The sequence below is a fragment of the Pleuronectes platessa genome, chromosome 15, assembly GCF_947347685.1.
Source record: "Pleuronectes platessa chromosome 15, fPlePla1.1, whole genome shotgun sequence".
Taxonomy (NCBI): Eukaryota; Metazoa; Chordata; class Actinopteri; order Pleuronectiformes; family Pleuronectidae; genus Pleuronectes; species Pleuronectes platessa.
Window position 1 is genome coordinate 3,257,352 of NC_070640.1, and position 17,410 is coordinate 3,274,761.

Sequence of the window (17,410 nt, forward strand, 5' to 3'; positions counted from 1 at the left end):
TTGCTTCATATTTTAACTCGCAGATATAAGAGTGGTATCAATTTTCTCATCTTATATCTCCAGCAGAAAGTAAAAGTCCCCAAAACTGTTTATCAATCTTTGATAATTGTGTCGTCTGGAATCGCTGATACTCAAATATATATGTGTGTGGAAGACCAACACATTACTCCTGTATTTTTCCAAGTGTTATAACGTTTATATATATTCAGCCACGTGGGTGTGAATGTGTATACGAGACCAGCCCCTGTTGACCAGCCTTCATTTCTCAGCTCCCTCATGTTTGTTGAATGTTAGAGTAGCTTTTGTATATTGTTAATCATATATAATTATTTTGACTACGTGCGCTGACATCAGTGTTGAGCTCCCGGTTTGTTTGCATAAAAAAAAACAGAATCAGTGTCTCTCTCATCCCTCCGGAGATCTAGTCTAGTTTCCTCTTGTTACTTCCATGTTAACCTTTGTGATTATTATATTTTTTTTTTTATAACAATGATGTATTTTTTTTGTATTTCTTAACATTTACATGTTGTCGTCTCCGTCTGAAATGTAAAGTGTCTTATTTCCGTTGTACATTGTTCATAGAAGGTTCAGAAACCTGCCGGTTTTCATGAGCTACAGAAAACACTCAGCTCCACAGCAACACTTTCACATTTCAGTTTCCCCCCCCCTCTGGATATTTCTATGTACAAAATATGTTTCTATCCAAATCCTCTATTTTCATAATCTTGAGTTGTTAGGTTGTGTGGTTCAGGTTCGCGGTGACCGGCCAAACCCTAACCCGCCAAGATTGTGAAAACATTAAAAAAAACACGTTAGTGGAATAAATCGTTATTTTGAATCCTCGGGACGTTCGGACTCAACTGGGACAGGAAAGAGAAACACGCCAATGATCCACTGACCTCTGCTGGAACCAGTCTGTGTGTATATCTGTAGTTTCTTGCTGTAATATATTTAGAGGCATCTTTTTAAAAATCATAGGGGGGGAAAAAAATGTATATCGTGGCAATTCTATTGGGATTGCATGAGTTTGTAATAGTTTTCTTTTGTAGGGAGATGATATTGGCACAACGATGTTATTTTTTTGTTTTTTTGTAACAAAACCAGAAATCTTTGGCATGTTTTAAAGATGTCCGTCACCCCCCCCCCCCCCCCCCCCCCCCCCCGACCGTGTTGCGTTAGCGCTGAAGAACTCGCGAAGTAGACGACACGTAGCGAAGCATGCGCTGATCTAAAAAGGAAGGTTCCAGACGCTCGGGAAACTTATCGTAGAAGATAAATCGAGGACATCGGAATCTGATCCACGAGAGGAAATGTAAAATATTTTGTAAATTAGTCTTGAGCATGGTCTTCAGAGGATGAACCACTCTATTTATCACAGCGTTTTGATACCGGCCGCGGCCTCAACGGGACTTCCAAGATGAAACCAGTGCTTCTATACGTGATATTTAGCTCTTTAGATCTTAGTGGGACAGAATATAGCAGCTCTACAGGTGTGATGGAGGTGTGTGTCCTGGTGGGGGCGGAGTCAGAGACCTCTGTCATTTTAACCCTGTTTCTAAGCAGAATGTATTCACACGTATCTGGAGGTTATGAAATAACCAGTAGCACAGGAGCTGGGAAGAGCGGAGTGAAATTTAAAGGCTGCGACGGGTTGAGGGAGGAAGTCGGTGCCAATGACGAGAAGTGTTAACGAGAGTTTTCCTATTTACCTCATGATGAGTGTGGGAGGAGAGACGCCCTGTCCACTGTGTACAGACCCGAGTCGACTGGTCGTTGGTGTTTTGTCTGATCATTTTGTTAACTTTACCGTTATTTCTTATGAATCTGATCTTGTACATTTGTCATAATAAAACGGGTTTGAAGCCTCACGTCATTCTCTGGTCTGACTCGCAAAAGAAAACTTTTCTTAACTTAAGGTCCATATATTTGGTCGTATTTGTGTTTTATTTTTGTTTATAATGATAAAGTTCATGGATAAACTGTCGATTATTAATCGTCAGTGACATTTCTTAGCTGTAAGAGTTTGATAACACCACAGGTATTATTTTTTTCTTATGTACAGATCGGCCAACATTTAATATCAATATTTGTCGAACTCTCGGAAAATAAGGTGAGTTAAAAAGTAACAAGTTATCATGTATAGAGTATTTATACAATACAAAAAGTATTGCAATATTGCATTTATGTTGAAGGGATACATTTATATACAATAATTGATTTGATTTCATTAAGTTGTGTATTGTTTTCTGTTGCTTCATCTACGACGTTAACGTGACATTCAAAATTTTATATATTATAAAGAATAATTAAGCTATGTATTATTTTATTTATATATTTCATACAGAGTCTGAGATGTTTCCCATTGAGATGAATGGGTAAGTTCTCAGACTTTTCTATATGTACATAAAATATTGATCAAATCTAAGGACTGATTGAGTTATGAGATTATCAATCAGTTACAGTTACGTCATCGTTTCAAACAGACTTTGGATGGTTGGAGTTAAAGTAGAAAATAAGAGCAGAGCGTCACCATGTGAGGAAATGATTTTCTCATTGAAATGACATCAGGATTTAAGGTTTAATAATAATCAGCCTTATATTCATGGTGACATTTGAACAACTTCCTGACTCGTCCGTGTTAATCAGTTGAACTATGCAGTTTGGCATTTCGGCCGAGTCAGCATATGAGAGGGTGGGGGGGGGGGGGGGGGGGTGGGGTCAAAGGTCACGTTGTGTAACCGACAGTGTGAAGGTCAAAGTAACAGCTGTGGCAGAGGAAGAGCTTTTTTTGAGCTCTCTCTCTTTTGGAATCATTCAAAATGATTCTTAAGATTCCTGTTAAGTTGTTAATATTTAAATCAAACAGTATAAACACAAGAAATGTCATAGATTGGGAAGTTTTTATTAAAAATATTGATATTTAAAATATCAGGCATTAGAAAGCATTTAAATTACAAAATTAAGTTTATTCACATTTTTTTTTTAAATAATCTTGAAGTCTTACTCCCACTAACTTAATTTATCATGAACATCCAGACTGTCGAGGTATTTAAAAGACGTAAATGATCCTTCACAGAGAAACAGAAGAGTCGAGACCAAAAATTAAATCCAGTGCGACAAAGAAAAGCAATTCACCCAAATAATATATCATGAAAATAAGTCGTATTAATCAAACTAATGCAGATATCACACCAGGTTCCCTTCATCAGGATAAATAATGCAGATGTCAAACATGATTTTTGCAGGAAAACAAAGATTCAACCGTAAACGTTTTTAGTCTTTTATACTTAAGATGGAAAACCAACAGTGTCCTCACAGTTTTCTTAAAAGTTCTTGAAACGGTGCAGTTTGTGTAGAACATCAACGATTGTGCGACAAAATGAACCCAAATCAAACTAAACACAAACCGAACCGTTCACCCCTTTGTGCTCTGTCACTCACTCTACATGATAAAAGTGCAGTCAAGCTGTTTAAATTATGTGTTTTTAAACATTGGCTTCTTTGGCTCGTGTGTGTTTCTACTGTGCTCATGTATTTTAAAAGGAATGTCACATGACCTGTTGACACTGAAAAAACGTCTCCTATCCAAACTTTACCCTAATAATAACTCCAGAGACTTGACACCCTCCCCCCCGACCCCCCTGTCCTCCAAAAGGATGTTGAAGTGAAACATAATCAACGACTTGAATATGTTTCCTGTGATGTTATAAATCGACTTGAGTGGAAATCATCTAATTTGTCACAATCACCTCAGGGGTCATAAAAAATATCACAACAATTATAACAAAAATATGTTTCTTTGTCATATATACGCTTCGCGACCACCAGGGGGCCCATGACACGTAGTTTGGGAACCGCCCACATCCTCAAGACTGTCGTGAGAATTATGAAATCTATTTTAAGTCGATCCGAAGCTTTAGTAAAAAATCTGAAGTTATAAACCTAGTGTGAACGTTTGAAGTTAGTGTCATAACTTTTAATTTAACTGTTATAAAAACAGTTTGTGCGGCTGTCGTTCGCGACAGAAGGAAAATAAAAACTTTCCAGACTCTTACATCGCAGCTACTGGGTTTTCTGTTTCTGAGCAGCAGGGACGTTGACGCTGGTTTTTCCAGAGAGGAAGGGAAGAACCTTCTCGAACAGCAGGACGCAGCTCGCCACACCTGGAACCACACGAGGAGAAAAACACCGTAAATAAAGACAGACGACATGGAGGCTGTGTCCCTATCGCCCCCTAGTGGCTGGCTGCAGTATAGGTCGTAAACCCTCCATCCTTCATGTGAGTGTGTGAGACACACGGGCCAAATAAACTATATAAAGATCTGGAAAATGTTATCTTTTTAGATTCGATCAGAAACCACTTCATCTCTTTAAAATAGAACCGACTTTTGTGCTTCTAGAAAACTTGATTAAATTGTATTCAATTATTTGTATTAATCCTCTCAGCTCCTGAATGTGTCTTACTGTCATTTAATTTGAACTGTGATGCTATTCATTTTTATTAATCTAACAAAACCATCAGAGCTGGATCCTGTTCGGTATCTGTATTTTCGGTTAAAGGATGTTTTCCATGAAAATAATGAAAAAATCAGACATTTGTCGCTTCTCCACCTCAAATAGTCCCGACTGTGGAACGGGGACTTGTTCTGTGAGGTCGGCCTCTTACCTAGCATCGGCCCCAGCCAGTAGATGAAGCAGTACTCCAGGTATGTGTGTCCGCTGCAGGGGAACTGGATGGAAAAGGCCAGGACGGGGTTAAAAACTGCTCCGGAAATACTGCCACCTGCAGGGAGGGAGGAAAACAGCAGAGGGTCACGAGGCCAAATCGTCTTAATCGCCCCCTGGTGGCGGGTTGCAGTAGACATTATAAACCCTGCCTCCTCCTTGTCAGCAGATGGGACATGGACAAAACTAAAGTCAAGTCAAAATGTGTAAGTCAAATTACACACTAATTATTCTCAAAGAGGGTTTACGTAATTTTAAAAAACACTAAGGGAACTTTTCTGATTCTTTTTGTTCAAATATTTGATGCTATAAAAACAGTGTGAAACATAATGATTGACAGCTGAGGCTGACTCCTGATTGGCCAAGGGCCTGTGGCAGCTGAATGTTATCTATGTGGGTCAAAATCTGAAAAAGGCTAAAAAGATGGGTGCACCTTTTGTAAAATGCTCAATTTGAATGAGACGACATATCTATAAATAAATCTACATGTCCCAACTTGTAATCAAAATTTAAGCAGTCGTTGATGTTGACAATAACTAATTAAACCCTAATTCTCAAAAGCTTCATTGTATGTAGAGCTTGAATCAACTAACAACACTTCTAATAATCAGTGAAAATGTTTCACTGTTTATTTACTAAACCTCTTTGAAGGCAAATTCAATATATTGAAGTTTAAGAGAAAGTCTTTTCTCACATTTTACACTAAATCAGTCAATACAGCTATACTTAAATATCATACTTTTGTCTTGTTATATTTTGTACATATGGTTTTTAGATGTTCTCCGTATAATCTGAGTTGTTGAATAGTTGGAACAACCTGTATATTATGGAGTATCTATAAAATGTCTAATAATAATAGAACTTCTCTTTAATGACCCACCTATATAAACCAGAGCCGTGATGACCGCAGCGAAGCAGTGGACCCGGAGCTTCTCCGGAGCTCGGTGTACATGTGCGGCCACAGCCTGAACCATGAAGGCGCAGACCAGCTCCACGGCCGCGGCCTCCAGCACGGTCCCGCCGAGCGGGTCGAAGCACCGGTAGCCGAACTTCTGGTGCCGGAGGTGGAGGTCGGACAGACCCAGGGACCACACCGCCGCGGCGAAGTGCTGCGCGGCGACGGCGGCTCCGAACTGGCAGAGTATGAGCACCGAGGCCGACTTCCCGGAGCTGCTGCCCCGGCAGAAGCCCTCCAGAACCCCGCTTGGGTTGCAGGAGGCGCCGCGGAAAGTTAGGAGGTGAATGACGGTCATGGTGTAGGTGATGGTGAGGCCGACCAGCAGCTCCAGGCGGCCCGACTCCCCCAACAGCTTCAGCTCGTGGCAGCAGCCGCAGAGCTGGAAGGTGGACGCTGCCTCCAGCAGGTAAACCCGGGAAACTCCCGGGAGGAGAGCTGCAGTCCGCCGGGTCAACTCGCTGAGGAGCAGCGCGACCCCCAGCACCGCCAGGGACACCCACAAGTCCGTCATTTCGACGGTTCGACCTGCAGCCGCTGCCGTGCAGAGCTCCTCCTGAAGAGGGTAAGTTTACTTCTGGCACCCGTCACCCCCCGGGGCCAGATTGTCAAGTTGCACGCCGTGTAACAGGAAACAAGGAGGGTCAGCCTTCACAATAAAAGCAGGGCAGGTCATTTGCTTGTGAATCAAAGCTAAAAAAAAAACAGGAATAAAAAACAAATTTGAACTGTTATGATGATTTATGCACAGAGGTGTAGCTCTTCAATATTCAACACCACAAATTGAATCCTATTCACCTCCATTGTTTGATGATGGAGCAAAACATTAAAAAAATCTGGATAAAAAAAAAAAAAAGAAACAACTTGCTGAAATAAGGCAATAAACCTCTCCCATGTTTGCAGATTGGATGAGGTAGTTTTCGATGTTCAAACGCAAATTTTTCCTCCTGATATTCTTGCTTCAAATGACGTCTTTGCTGCAAGATGGCGGAGTTCATACCTGGGTTATTTTGGCTTCATTTCCGTAAAGTGGAAGGAAGTGGAGACGTTTCGTCCATCTTTAAACAGTCTCTAACTTTGACAGTTTTGTTGGTCTGTGGATATTTCCCCCTTTAGTCAAAGACAGTTTATATGTTTAATACAATTAACCATCTCCTCACTGTATATTTCATATAAATTAAGGTGATATCAATAAAATCAGCAAAACTGCCTCAAAACGCTGAATATTCCTTCAAGTCTCCTTCAATGATTCTCGAAGCTTGGAAACGTTTTTGTGTTTTATTTTGGAAGATGTAACAGGAAACGGAGGTGTTTATTCTGAAAGGCTTGACTGAGTTTGTAGATAATAACTTGACTGACTGGATGAGTGGAGAAATGCTGCAGTTTAACAAGTGACAGGTTGAACAGGATCCAGTTGTAGTTGTGGTAATAATGTTTTATTGTAATTAAATGAAGATTAAAGCATAACTTTGATTTCTTATCTTTGTCTTTATCTTTGGTCCGGACTCTGAGTGTGATCACATCAGGCTGAACAGTCACGTGTTTACAGACTCAGCTGTGAGGGGACAACAAACCTCAACTGACACATGAGACACACACACACACACACATGAGACACAAACACACACACGAGACACACATATGAGACAGACACACATTTTTCTGTCTATGAACCTCAACATGTTTTTCAGCTTTCAGTTTGCAGCTTTATTTGCTTTATGTAGGTCGTATAGAAAAAAAAGGTTACATCACTAATCTGGTGTTTGTATAAAGACTCGGTTTAATTTGAATCCTCTGCTGTTTAGATTAAATCATGATAAATGGTTTCACATGCAACATGCAACTTCACCACTAGATGTCACTACTTCTACACTTGGAACCTTTAATATGTTTCTTACTTGTACGTTCTGTCTATATATATTTACACCGCGGATCACAGAGAAATCGTATTTCAATCACGTCTACTTCCTTTCATACGGCAGAATTGACAATAAAGTTGACTTTGACGAAGAAGTGAAGATACATTTATTTGTTCCAAACACATGCACAGACATGCACTGGCACACTCCTGCAATTGTAGGGAAATTTAACCTCTGCTTTTAACCCATCTGGTGCAGGACACACAGAGCAGTGAGCAGCCTTGCTCAGGGGCACTAGACAGGGTAGGGAGAATCCTCTTGGATTTTTGGACAGATCAATCCAGGTTCATCTTTTTGTTGTTTCTCCGTGGAGTCGAACCAGAGACGAACCAGAGACATTTTCTGCCCATAGTCAAAGTTTCTGCCACTAGTCCAACGCCTCTCGCGATAAACGCTTCACTTCCTGTGTCCGTCACGCAATTTCGATCCTTGGCTGCCTATTACTCATTACGGTCCACGCTATCAAATAGTGAACATTTTATGTAAATCGAGTGATGACTGTAAAACAAAGCTTACATCCTGTTGCTAGTAGGTGTCAATTGAACAATGTTTCCAAAACTTAATTTTCACACTGATCAGTAGGTGGCGCTATGACCCTTAACTAATATTAATATATGGAGCTGTTCAGATCAGGATTGTGATCATAGGTTGTTAGTTCGGAGCCGGTTAGATAATGCAAAGTTGATTTTCAAAGTACTTCCTGTTTCATGGCGAATCAGTAGGTGGCGCTTTGACACTGAGGAAATATTGACACATAGAGCTGTTCAGGCTTGGACTCTGATCAGGTGTTGTCATAACAGGTGACAGTTATGACAACATCGTGTCCTTTTGCGAAGGACTATCCTTCACCGCACATCAATGTTTACATGATTTGAGGAAATGTAACAATTATGACCATCAACCAATGACTTGACTGAGCTCTTTTGAGCTGTATATTGTAAAGCAACCAGGAGCAGTTCATCAGTGTATAAAACATGTCACTTCCTGTAGCCACCAGGGGGCGCTGTGATTTAAAGTCATAATTTCTGTGTAGATGTCATCAGGCCGGGACTCTTGTCTTTCATGTCTAGTTTGGACTCGATTGGACCTTGTACGTCTGAGATTTTTTAAATCCTTTTTTATCTCCATCTTATTGTGATGACACTCATCGGAATTTGAAGTTGTTCTGAAGAAAGCCCTGTGATAAGTACTTCAAAGTAAAAATGTGGAATAAGGCCAAAAGGACCACTAAAGCTAAAATGACGGGCTTCCTGTAATTTTTTTCTTATTGCTCCTAGAGACTTTTTTTCATGACTGGTCACGATACAAGCTGTTGAGCCTTTTTGCCACACCCCTTTCAAAGTACTCCAGAATCGAACATTTTCACCACTTCCTAATTTGCTGCAAAGTTTGGTAAGAAGTTCAGCATGTTAAAGCCCTCAAAAAGCCAATTCCCTTTTAATAATAATAATAATAATAATCCTTACAATTTCAATAGGGCCTCTCACCATTCGGTGCTCGGGCCCTAATAATATAATAATAACTTCAGAATCATTGTAATTTATACCCATTATGTGTGTGTAAACTGCAAACGATTCCTCATATGTTGGCTGATATCCACCAATATGAAAACTACTTGTATACAGAAAAGATGTATATTATACACCATTTACTGTTTATTAAAGTTGTAGGTTGAAAATCTATATCACATTTCTTTGTAATAAGGGTTTGATAACACAATTTTGTATATCGTCACCCTCTTAAAATAATGGCCCAGGTCAATCTTTCAGGTTTTTAAGAAAACACAAAATAATTAACCAAATATTGAATATATGATATTTATTAATAATTTCACTCAAAAAGGTTATGACATCGATTACATACTAGTAACAATGTCTGTCAATTATGTAACATAATAGGTATTTCTGTGTTTCACCTTGAGTTTCTGGATGATCTTTGATGACACCTTCAAAGGACTCATCATAGGATGGGGTAAAGTCTTGATAGCTTATGACATCTTTGAATGGTCTGTGATCACAAGGACTCACAAGAGACCCAGATCTCCAAGCAGATCCAAATCTCCATCGATATCCCAATCCCCAAAGAGGAGAGTCAAGCGTCAAAAGATGACCGCAAAGTCTCCAATGAGATCCAGATCGCCAAGGAGATCCAAATCTCCAATGATATCCAGATCTCCAAAGAGGAGAGTCAAGACTCCAAAGATGAGAGCAAAGTCTCCACTGAGATCCAGATCTCCAAGGAGATCCAAATCTCCAATGAGATCTCGAAAGAGACCCAGATCTCCAAGCAGATCCAAATCTCCATCGATATCCCAATCTCCAAGGAGAAGAGTCAAGCGTCAAAAGATGACAGCAAAGTCTCCAATGAGATCCAGATCGCCAAGGAGATCCAAATCTCCAATGATATCCAGATCTCCAAAGAGGAGAGTCAAGACTCCAAAGATGAGAGCAAAGTCTCCACTGAGATCCAGATCTCCAAGGAGATCCAAATCTCCAATGAGATCTCGAAAGAGACCCAGATCTCCAAGCAGATCCAAATCTCCATCGATATCCCAATCTCCAAGGAGAAGAGTCAAGCGTCAAAAGATGACAGCAAAGTCTCCAATGAGATCCAGATCACCAAGGAGATCCAAATCTCCAATGATAACCAGATCTCAAATGAGATCTCCAAGGAGATCCAAATCTCCAATGAGATCTCGAAAGAGACCCAGATCTCCAAGCAGATCCAAATCTCCATCGATATCCCAATCCCCAAAGAGGAGAGTCAAGCGTCTAAAGATGACAGCAAAGTCTCAAATGAGATCCAGATCGCCAAGGAGATCCAAATCTCCAAAGAGGAGAGTCACAACTCCAAAGTCGAGAGGAAAGTCTCCAAGGATATCCAAATCTCCAATGAGAACCAGATCTCAAACGAGATCTCCAAGCAGATCCAAATCTCCATCGATATCCCAATCTCCAAACAGGAGAGTCAAGCGTCCAAAGATGACGGCAAAGTCTCAAATGAGATCAAAATCGCCAAGGAGATCCAGATCTCTAAAGAGGAGAGTCAAGACTCGAAAGATGAGAGCAAAGTCCCCACTGAGATCCAGATCTCCAAGGAGATCCAAATCTCCAATGAGATCTCGAAGGAGACCCAGATCTCCAAGCAGATCCAAATCTCCATCGATATCCCAATCTCCAAAGAGGAGAGTCTTGCGTCCAAAGATGACAGCAAAGTCTCCACTGAGATCCAGATCTCCAAGGAGATCCAAATCTCCAATGAGATCTCGAAGGAGACCCAGATCTCCAAGCAGATCCAAATCTCCATCGATATCCCAATCTCCAAAGAGGAGAGTCTTGCGTCCAAAGATGACAGCAAAGTCTCCACTGAGATCCAGATCTCCAAGGAGATCCAAATCTCCAATGAGATCTCGAAGGAGACACAGATCTCCAAGCAGATCCAAATCTCCATCGATATCCCAATCTCCAAAGAGGAGAGTCTTGCGTCCAAAGATGACAGCAAAGTCTCCACTGAGATCCAGATCTCCAAGGAGATCCAAATCTCCAATGAGATCTCGAAGGAGACCCAGATCTCCAAGCAGATCCAAATCTCCATCGATATCCCAATCTCCAAAGAGGAGAGTCTTGCGTCCAAAGATGACAGCAAAGTCTCCACTGAGATCCAGATCTCCAAGGAGATCCAAATCTCCAATGAGATCTCGAAGGAGACCCAGATCTCCAAGCAGATCCAAATCTCCATCGATATCCCAATATCCAAAGAGGAGAGTCTTGCGTCCAAAGATGACAGCAAAGTCTCCACTGAGATCCAGATCTCCAAGGAGATCCAAATCTCCAATGAGATCTCGAAGGAGACCCAGATCTCCAAGCAGATCCAAATCTCCATCGATATCCCAATCTCCAAAGAGGAGAGTCTTGCGTCCAAAGATGACAGCAAAGTCTCCACTGAGATCCAGATCTCCAAGGAGATCCAAATCTCCAATGAGATCTCGAAGGAGACCCAGATCACCAAGCAGATCCAAATCTCCATCGATATCCCAATCTCCAAAGAGGAGAGTCTTGCGTCCAAAGATGACAGCAAAGTCTCCACTGAGATCCAGATCTCCAAGGAGATCCAAATCTCCAATGAGATCTCGAAGGAGACCCAGATCTCCAAGCAGATCCAAATCTCCATCGATATCCCAATATCCAAAGAGGAGAGTCTTGCGTCCAAAGATGACAGCAAAGTCTCCACTGAGATCCAGATCTCCAAGGAGATCCAAATCTCCAATGAGATCTCGAAGGAGACCCAGATCTCCAAGCAGATCCAAATCTCCATCGATATCCCAATCTCCAAACAGGAGAGTCAAGCGTCCAAAGATGACGGCAAAGTCTCAAATGAGATCAAAATCGCCAAGGAGATCCAGATCTCTAAAGAGGAGAGTCAAGACTCGAAAGATGAGAGCAAAGTCTCCACTGAGATCCAGATCTCCAAGGAGATCCAAATCTCCAATGAGATCTCGAAGGAGACCCAGATCTCCAAGCAGATCCAAATCTCCATCGATATCCCAATCTCCGAAGAGGAGAGTCTTGCGTCCAAAGATGACAGCAAAGTCTCCAATGAGATCCAAATCGCCAAGGAGATCCAAATCTCCAATGATAACCAGATCTCAAATGAGATCTCCAAGGAGATCCAAATCTCCAATGAGATCTCGAAAGAGACCCAGATCTCCAAGCAGATCCAAATCTCCATCGATATCCCAATCTCCGAAGAGGAGAGTCTTGCGTCCAAAGATGACGGCAAAGTCTCAAATGACATCAAAATCGCCAAGGAGATCCAAATCTCCAATGAGATCTCGAAGGAGATCCAAATCTCCAATGATATCCAGATCTCCAAGCAGATCCAGATCACCAAAGAGGAGAGTCAAGACTCCAAAGAAGAGAGCAAAGTCTCCAAAGATGAGAGCTGATTGAAGTACTTCCCACTTAGGTTTTACAGCAGCAGGAGAGTCAGAATGAGGAAGACTAAAGTTTATACGTTAACTAAAACGTTATGGTTTTAGTTCCATTTTATAACTTGGATTTATTATCATCCTGACATTTGCTTTAAACTTGGAAGAAGAGTGGAAATAGGTTCATGGGGCTTGAAGACGGCGCTCTGTGACTTTAAAAAAACTCCACTTTGTTTATCTTTTAGCTTTTAAAGCAGACTTTATCATTGTCAGATCATAATAAATAAATAAATTGTCTTCATGAAATAATGATTGTCTACTGTCCTTGTTGAAGAGAAAAATGCGTGAGAAAGTAATAAGCAAATGTGGTTCTTTTGGTTAAGTCGATTTATTGTCGATTTATTTGTACTTTTGCTTTTGCAAAATGTTCAAGTTATTCCCCCACAACTGTTTGCAGCAATTACATTTCAACTTAACTCTGTGACTAGTTTAACTGTGATATTTTGTCGCCAAGGAGATCCAGATCTCTAAAGAGGAGAGTCAAGACTCGAAAGATGAGAGCAAAGTCCCCACTGAGATCCAGATCTCCAAGGAGATCCAAATCTCCAATGAGATCTCGAAGGAGACCCAGATCTCCAAGCAGATCCAAATCTCCATCGATATCCCAATCTCCAAAGAGGAGAGTCTTGCGTCCAAAGATGACAGCAAAGTCTCCACTGAGATCCAGATCTCCAAGGAGATCCAAATCTCCAATGAGATCTCGAAGGAGACCCAGATCTCCAAGCAGATCCAAATCTCCATCGATATCCCAATCTCCAAAGAGGAGAGTCTTGCGTCCAAAGATGACAGCAAAGTCTCCACTGAGATCCAGATCTCCAAGGAGATCCAAATCTCCAATGAGATCTCGAAGGAGACCCAGATCTCCAAGCAGATCCAAATCTCCATCGATATCCCAATCTCCAAAGAGGAGAGTCTTGCGTCCAAAGATGACAGCAAAGTCTCCACTGAGATCCAGATCTCCAAGGAGATCCAAATCTCCAATGAGATCTCGAAGGAGACCCAGATCTCCAAGCAGATCCAAATCTCCATCTATATCCCAATCTCCAAAGAGGAGAGTCTTGCGTCCAAAGATGACAGCAAAGTCTCCACTGAGATCCAGATCTCCAAGGAGATCCAAATCTCCAATGAGATCTCGAAGGAGACCCAGATCTCCAAGCAGATCCAAATCTCCATCGATATCCCAATATCCAAAGAGGAGAGTCTTGCGTCCAAAGATGACAGCAAAGTCTCCACTGAGATCCAGATCTCCAAGGAGATCCAAATCTCCAATGAGATCTCGAAGGAGACCCAGATCTCCAAGCAGATCCAAATCTCCATCGATATCCCAATCTCCAAAGAGGAGAGTCTTGCGTCCAAAGATGACAGCAAAGTCTCCACTGAGATCCAGATCTCCAAGGAGATCCAAATCTCCAATGAGATCTCGAAGGAGACCCAGATCTCCAAGCAGATCCAAATCTCCATCGATATCCCAATCTCCAAAGAGGAGAGTCTTGCGTCCAAAGATGACAGCAAAGTCTCCACTGAGATCCAGATCTCCAAGGAGATCCAAATCTCCAATGAGATCTCGAAGGAGACCCAGATCTCCAAGCAGATCCAAATCTCCATCGATATCCCAATATCCAAAGAGGAGAGTCTTGCGTCCAAAGATGACAGCAAAGTCTCCACTGAGATCCAGATCTCCAAGGAGATCCAAATCTCCAATGAGATCTCGAAGGAGACCCAGATCTCCAAGCAGATCCAAATCTCCATCGATATCCCAATCTCCAAACAGGAGAGTCAAGCGTCCAAAGATGACGGCAAAGTCTCAAATGAGATCAAAATCGCCAAGGAGATCCAGATCTCTAAAGAGGAGAGTCAAGACTCGAAAGATGAGAGCAAAGTCTCCACTGAGATCCAGATCTCCAAGGAGATCCAAATCTCCAATGAGATCTCGAAGGAGACCCAGATCTCCAAGCAGATCCAAATCTCCATCGATATCCCAATCTCCGAAGAGGAGAGTCTTGCGTCCAAAGATGACAGCAAAGTCTCCAATGAGATCCAAATCGCCAAGGAGATCCAAATCTCCAATGATAACCAGATCTCAAATGAGATCTCCAAGGAGATCCAAATCTCCAATGAGATCTCGAAAGAGACCCAGATCTCCAAGCAGATCCAAATCTCCATCGATATCCCAATCTCCGAAGAGGAGAGTCTTGCGTCCAAAGATGACGGCAAAGTCTCAAATGACATCAAAATCGCCAAGGAGATCCAAATCTCCAATGAGATCTCGAAGGAGATCCAAATCTCCAATGATATCCAGATCTCCAAGCAGATCCAGATCACCAAAGAGGAGAGTCAAGACTCCAAAGAAGAGAGCAAAGTCTCCAAAGATGAGAGCTGATTGAAGTACTTCCCACTTAGGTTTTACAGCAGCAGGAGAGTCAGAATGAGGAAGACTAAAGTTTATACGTTAACTAAAACGTTATGGTTTTAGTTCCATTTTATAACTTGGATTTATTATCATCCTGACATTTGCTTTAAACTTGGAAGAAGAGTGGAAATAGGTTCATGGGGCTTGAAGACGGCGCTCTGTGACTTTAAAAAAACTCCACTTTGTTTATCTTTTAGCTTTTAAAGCAGACTTTATCATTGTCAGATCATAATAAATAAATAAATTGTCTTCATGAAATAATGATTGTCTACTGTCCTTGTTGAAGAGAAAAATGCGTGAGAAAGTAATAAGCAAATGTGGTTCTTTTGGTTAAGTCGATTTATTGTCGATTTATTTGTACTTTTGCTTTTGCAAAATGTTCAAGTTATTCCCCCACAACTGTTTGCAGCAATTACATTTCAACTTAACTCTGTGACTAGTTTAACTGTGATATTTTGTCTTTACATTAAATCCTCGTCTTGAGCTTCTGTGATATGCTAACAGCATGTATGCTGTATGAAATTAATGGTCAAGATGGAATAGAAGGTGTTTCCTTCTCAGTTCAATCGACACAAATCACTTAATCTATCACATATTGTTCCCTCTGTGGGATGCTAGGGGAAAACCAAAGAAAAAAGGCAATTTGTATAATTAACGGTTAGTCCCATTAATATCAACTGAAACATTTAAATTCATTATCAAAATTAAATTTAAATTTTATTCTTAAAATCGCCTATGCCTTACTTTTTAAATCAAGTTTCATGAATGAATGAATATCTGAGAACCCCATCTTACAATGTTAAAGTAAGAGAATAAAAAATCCTGCATTTGTATCTTCCTGACTCAGCACATCCCTCCATCAGGTTTCATATTAATCTGTTGTGTCGTTTTTGCGTAATCTTGTAAACAAACTAATAACACGAACCAGCAGGGGGATCAGATAGAACCTCTGTTCAAACCTCACACATGCGTATGTCGAGTTTCCACAAACAACTTGATGTTAAATCTACTCACACGGCAAAGGAAGTCCTAATCATCTAAAATTTAGAACATCTGGGACCACGCAAATATATATATTTAATTTAAACCAGTTCAGTGTTAAGACAAACTGGTAATAATTCCTGAAACACAGCCAACGTAATGACATCGGTCTTGATCCGATATCACTGTTTATTTATTCATAACTTTTTAGTGATTGCTGAAATGAACATGAATTTATTTCTTCACACACAGTGGTTCCATCGTGTGATTTCCCCACAGGTCTACTGGTAATCTGTGTTTCAAACCATCAACAGAAGTCATGTGACGTCTGAGAGTCTTCACGATGGTGACGGAGTTCTTGGAGGTCGGAGGTCACTCGCCACCTTCGCTCGGTCTCCCCCCCCTGTTGCATGCGTTTGCACACTGCGGCAAGGATAAACGCTTCACTTCCTGTAGCCAGCAGGTGGCGCTATGATTTTAAGTCATTGTGTCTTTGTTGATGTCATCAGGTCGCGCCTCTTGTCTTACATGTGTAGTTTGGACTCGATTGGACCGAATATGTCCACGATACAGAAGCTCGTGTTTTTAAGCCCATTTCCAAATACTCCAGAATACGTCAATTTTCACCACTTTCCTATTTACTGCAAACTTTTAAAACTTTTTGAGCACGTTGAAAAACGCTCAGAATAATCCTTTTAATTTCAATAGGGCCTCCCACCGGAGGTGCTCGGGCCCTAATAAATAGGAAAATAAAAGCCTGTCAAATAGCAGTGCTCAACAGTTAAGAATTTCAGAATCTCACTGTGGATATTAAACAGAGAAATGTGTTTCTGCACAGGCACCATGTACTGAAGATGCTGAGGAAGATGAGGAGGTCTAGAAGATGAGGTGATGGAACAAGATAACATCTGAAGGTGTCGGTTTGGTTTGTGGTGTTTTCAGTGTGTCTCTGTGTGTCAGTGTGTGTTTACTCTGGGTTTGCTCTGCCGGTTTTCTCCCACAGTCTCAAACACATGCCGGTGAACTGGAGACTGTAAATTCCTCACATCGATGTGACTGAGCGGGAACGATGAAGAGTCCACATGAGCCTGAATGGACCACGTTCGCCCGGCGGCCATGTTCCTCTAAATCACCAGTTTGATGACCCAGGTTCAAACATCATGTTAACACTGGCAAACTGTTTTTATTTCACTGATTCTTCTCTGATCCGAATCTAAAAACACGATGATGGGTCAAATCTATAGGGACACAGGGTTGAATCATTTAAATAATATAAGTCAAATTGATAAAAAATCCATTAGACAGATTTAAACAAATAAAAATTCATGTGACTTTAGGGATGTTTATTCAAATTATTTATAGGGTTAGGGTTAGAAATATAAAAATGGGCCTTTACATCTAAATAGTTTATATTTACATCATGAGCGGGTCCT

General features: G+C 41.1%; 5 protein-coding genes across 5 annotated transcripts; 4 read left to right on the top strand and 1 right to left on the bottom strand.

Annotated features, from left to right (window-relative positions):
• Nucleotides 1-2,886: 2,886 nt before the first annotated feature.
• Nucleotides 2,887-6,241, bottom strand: LOC128456941 (aquaporin-11). The gene is made up of 3 exons (XM_053441384.1): nucleotides 5,606-6,241; nucleotides 4,667-4,783; nucleotides 2,887-4,163 (listed from the first exon to the last, which is right to left on the bottom strand). The coding sequence occupies exons 1-3, from the start codon at nucleotides 6,192-6,194 to the stop codon at nucleotides 4,063-4,065; spliced, it is 807 nt and encodes a 268-aa protein (XP_053297359.1). The 5' UTR covers nucleotides 6,195-6,241; the 3' UTR covers nucleotides 2,887-4,062.
• A 3,385-nt stretch (nucleotides 6,242-9,626) lies between these two features.
• On the top strand, nucleotides 9,627-10,706 carry LOC128456573 (neurofilament heavy polypeptide-like; the record flags this gene model as incomplete). The annotated part of the gene is made up of 2 exons (XM_053440778.1): nucleotides 9,627-10,465; nucleotides 10,688-10,706. Coding segments are annotated over exons 1-2 (780 nt in total), but the record flags the coding sequence as incomplete, so codon positions are not given.
• A 432-nt stretch (nucleotides 10,707-11,138) lies between these two features.
• LOC128456599 (uncharacterized) lies at nucleotides 11,139-12,110 on the top strand (the record flags this gene model as incomplete). The annotated part of the gene is made up of 1 exon (XM_053440818.1): nucleotides 11,139-12,110. A coding segment is annotated over one exon (972 nt), but the record flags the coding sequence as incomplete, so codon positions are not given.
• A 1,051-nt stretch (nucleotides 12,111-13,161) lies between these two features.
• LOC128456601 (uncharacterized) lies at nucleotides 13,162-13,686 on the top strand (the record flags this gene model as incomplete). Its single annotated transcript, XM_053440824.1, has 2 exons — nucleotides 13,162-13,379; nucleotides 13,446-13,686. Coding segments are annotated over 2 exons (459 nt in total), but the record flags the coding sequence as incomplete, so codon positions are not given.
• Nucleotides 13,687-14,199: 513 nt separating this feature from the next.
• LOC128457340 (neurofilament heavy polypeptide-like) lies at nucleotides 14,200-14,970 on the top strand (the record flags this gene model as incomplete). The annotated part of the gene is made up of 1 exon (XM_053441991.1): nucleotides 14,200-14,970. A coding segment is annotated over one exon (771 nt), but the record flags the coding sequence as incomplete, so codon positions are not given.
• Between the last annotated feature and the right edge of the window lie 2,440 nt (nucleotides 14,971-17,410).

Excerpts from the sequence above, each read along its gene's own strand:
- LOC128456941 (XM_053441384.1), bottom strand. The coding sequence starts at position 6,194 with ATGACGGACTTGTGGGTGTCCCTGGCGGTGCTGGGGGTCGCGCTGCTC. Across the intron at positions 4,784-5,605 it reads CACGGCTCTGGTTTATATAG|GTGGCAGTATTTCCGGAGCA; the intron begins GTGGGTCATTAA and ends CCCTCCCTGCAG. Across the intron at positions 4,164-4,666 it reads CTGGCTGGGGCCGATGCTAG|GTGTGGCGAGCTGCGTCCTG; the intron begins GTAAGAGGCCGA and ends GTGTGGTTCCAG.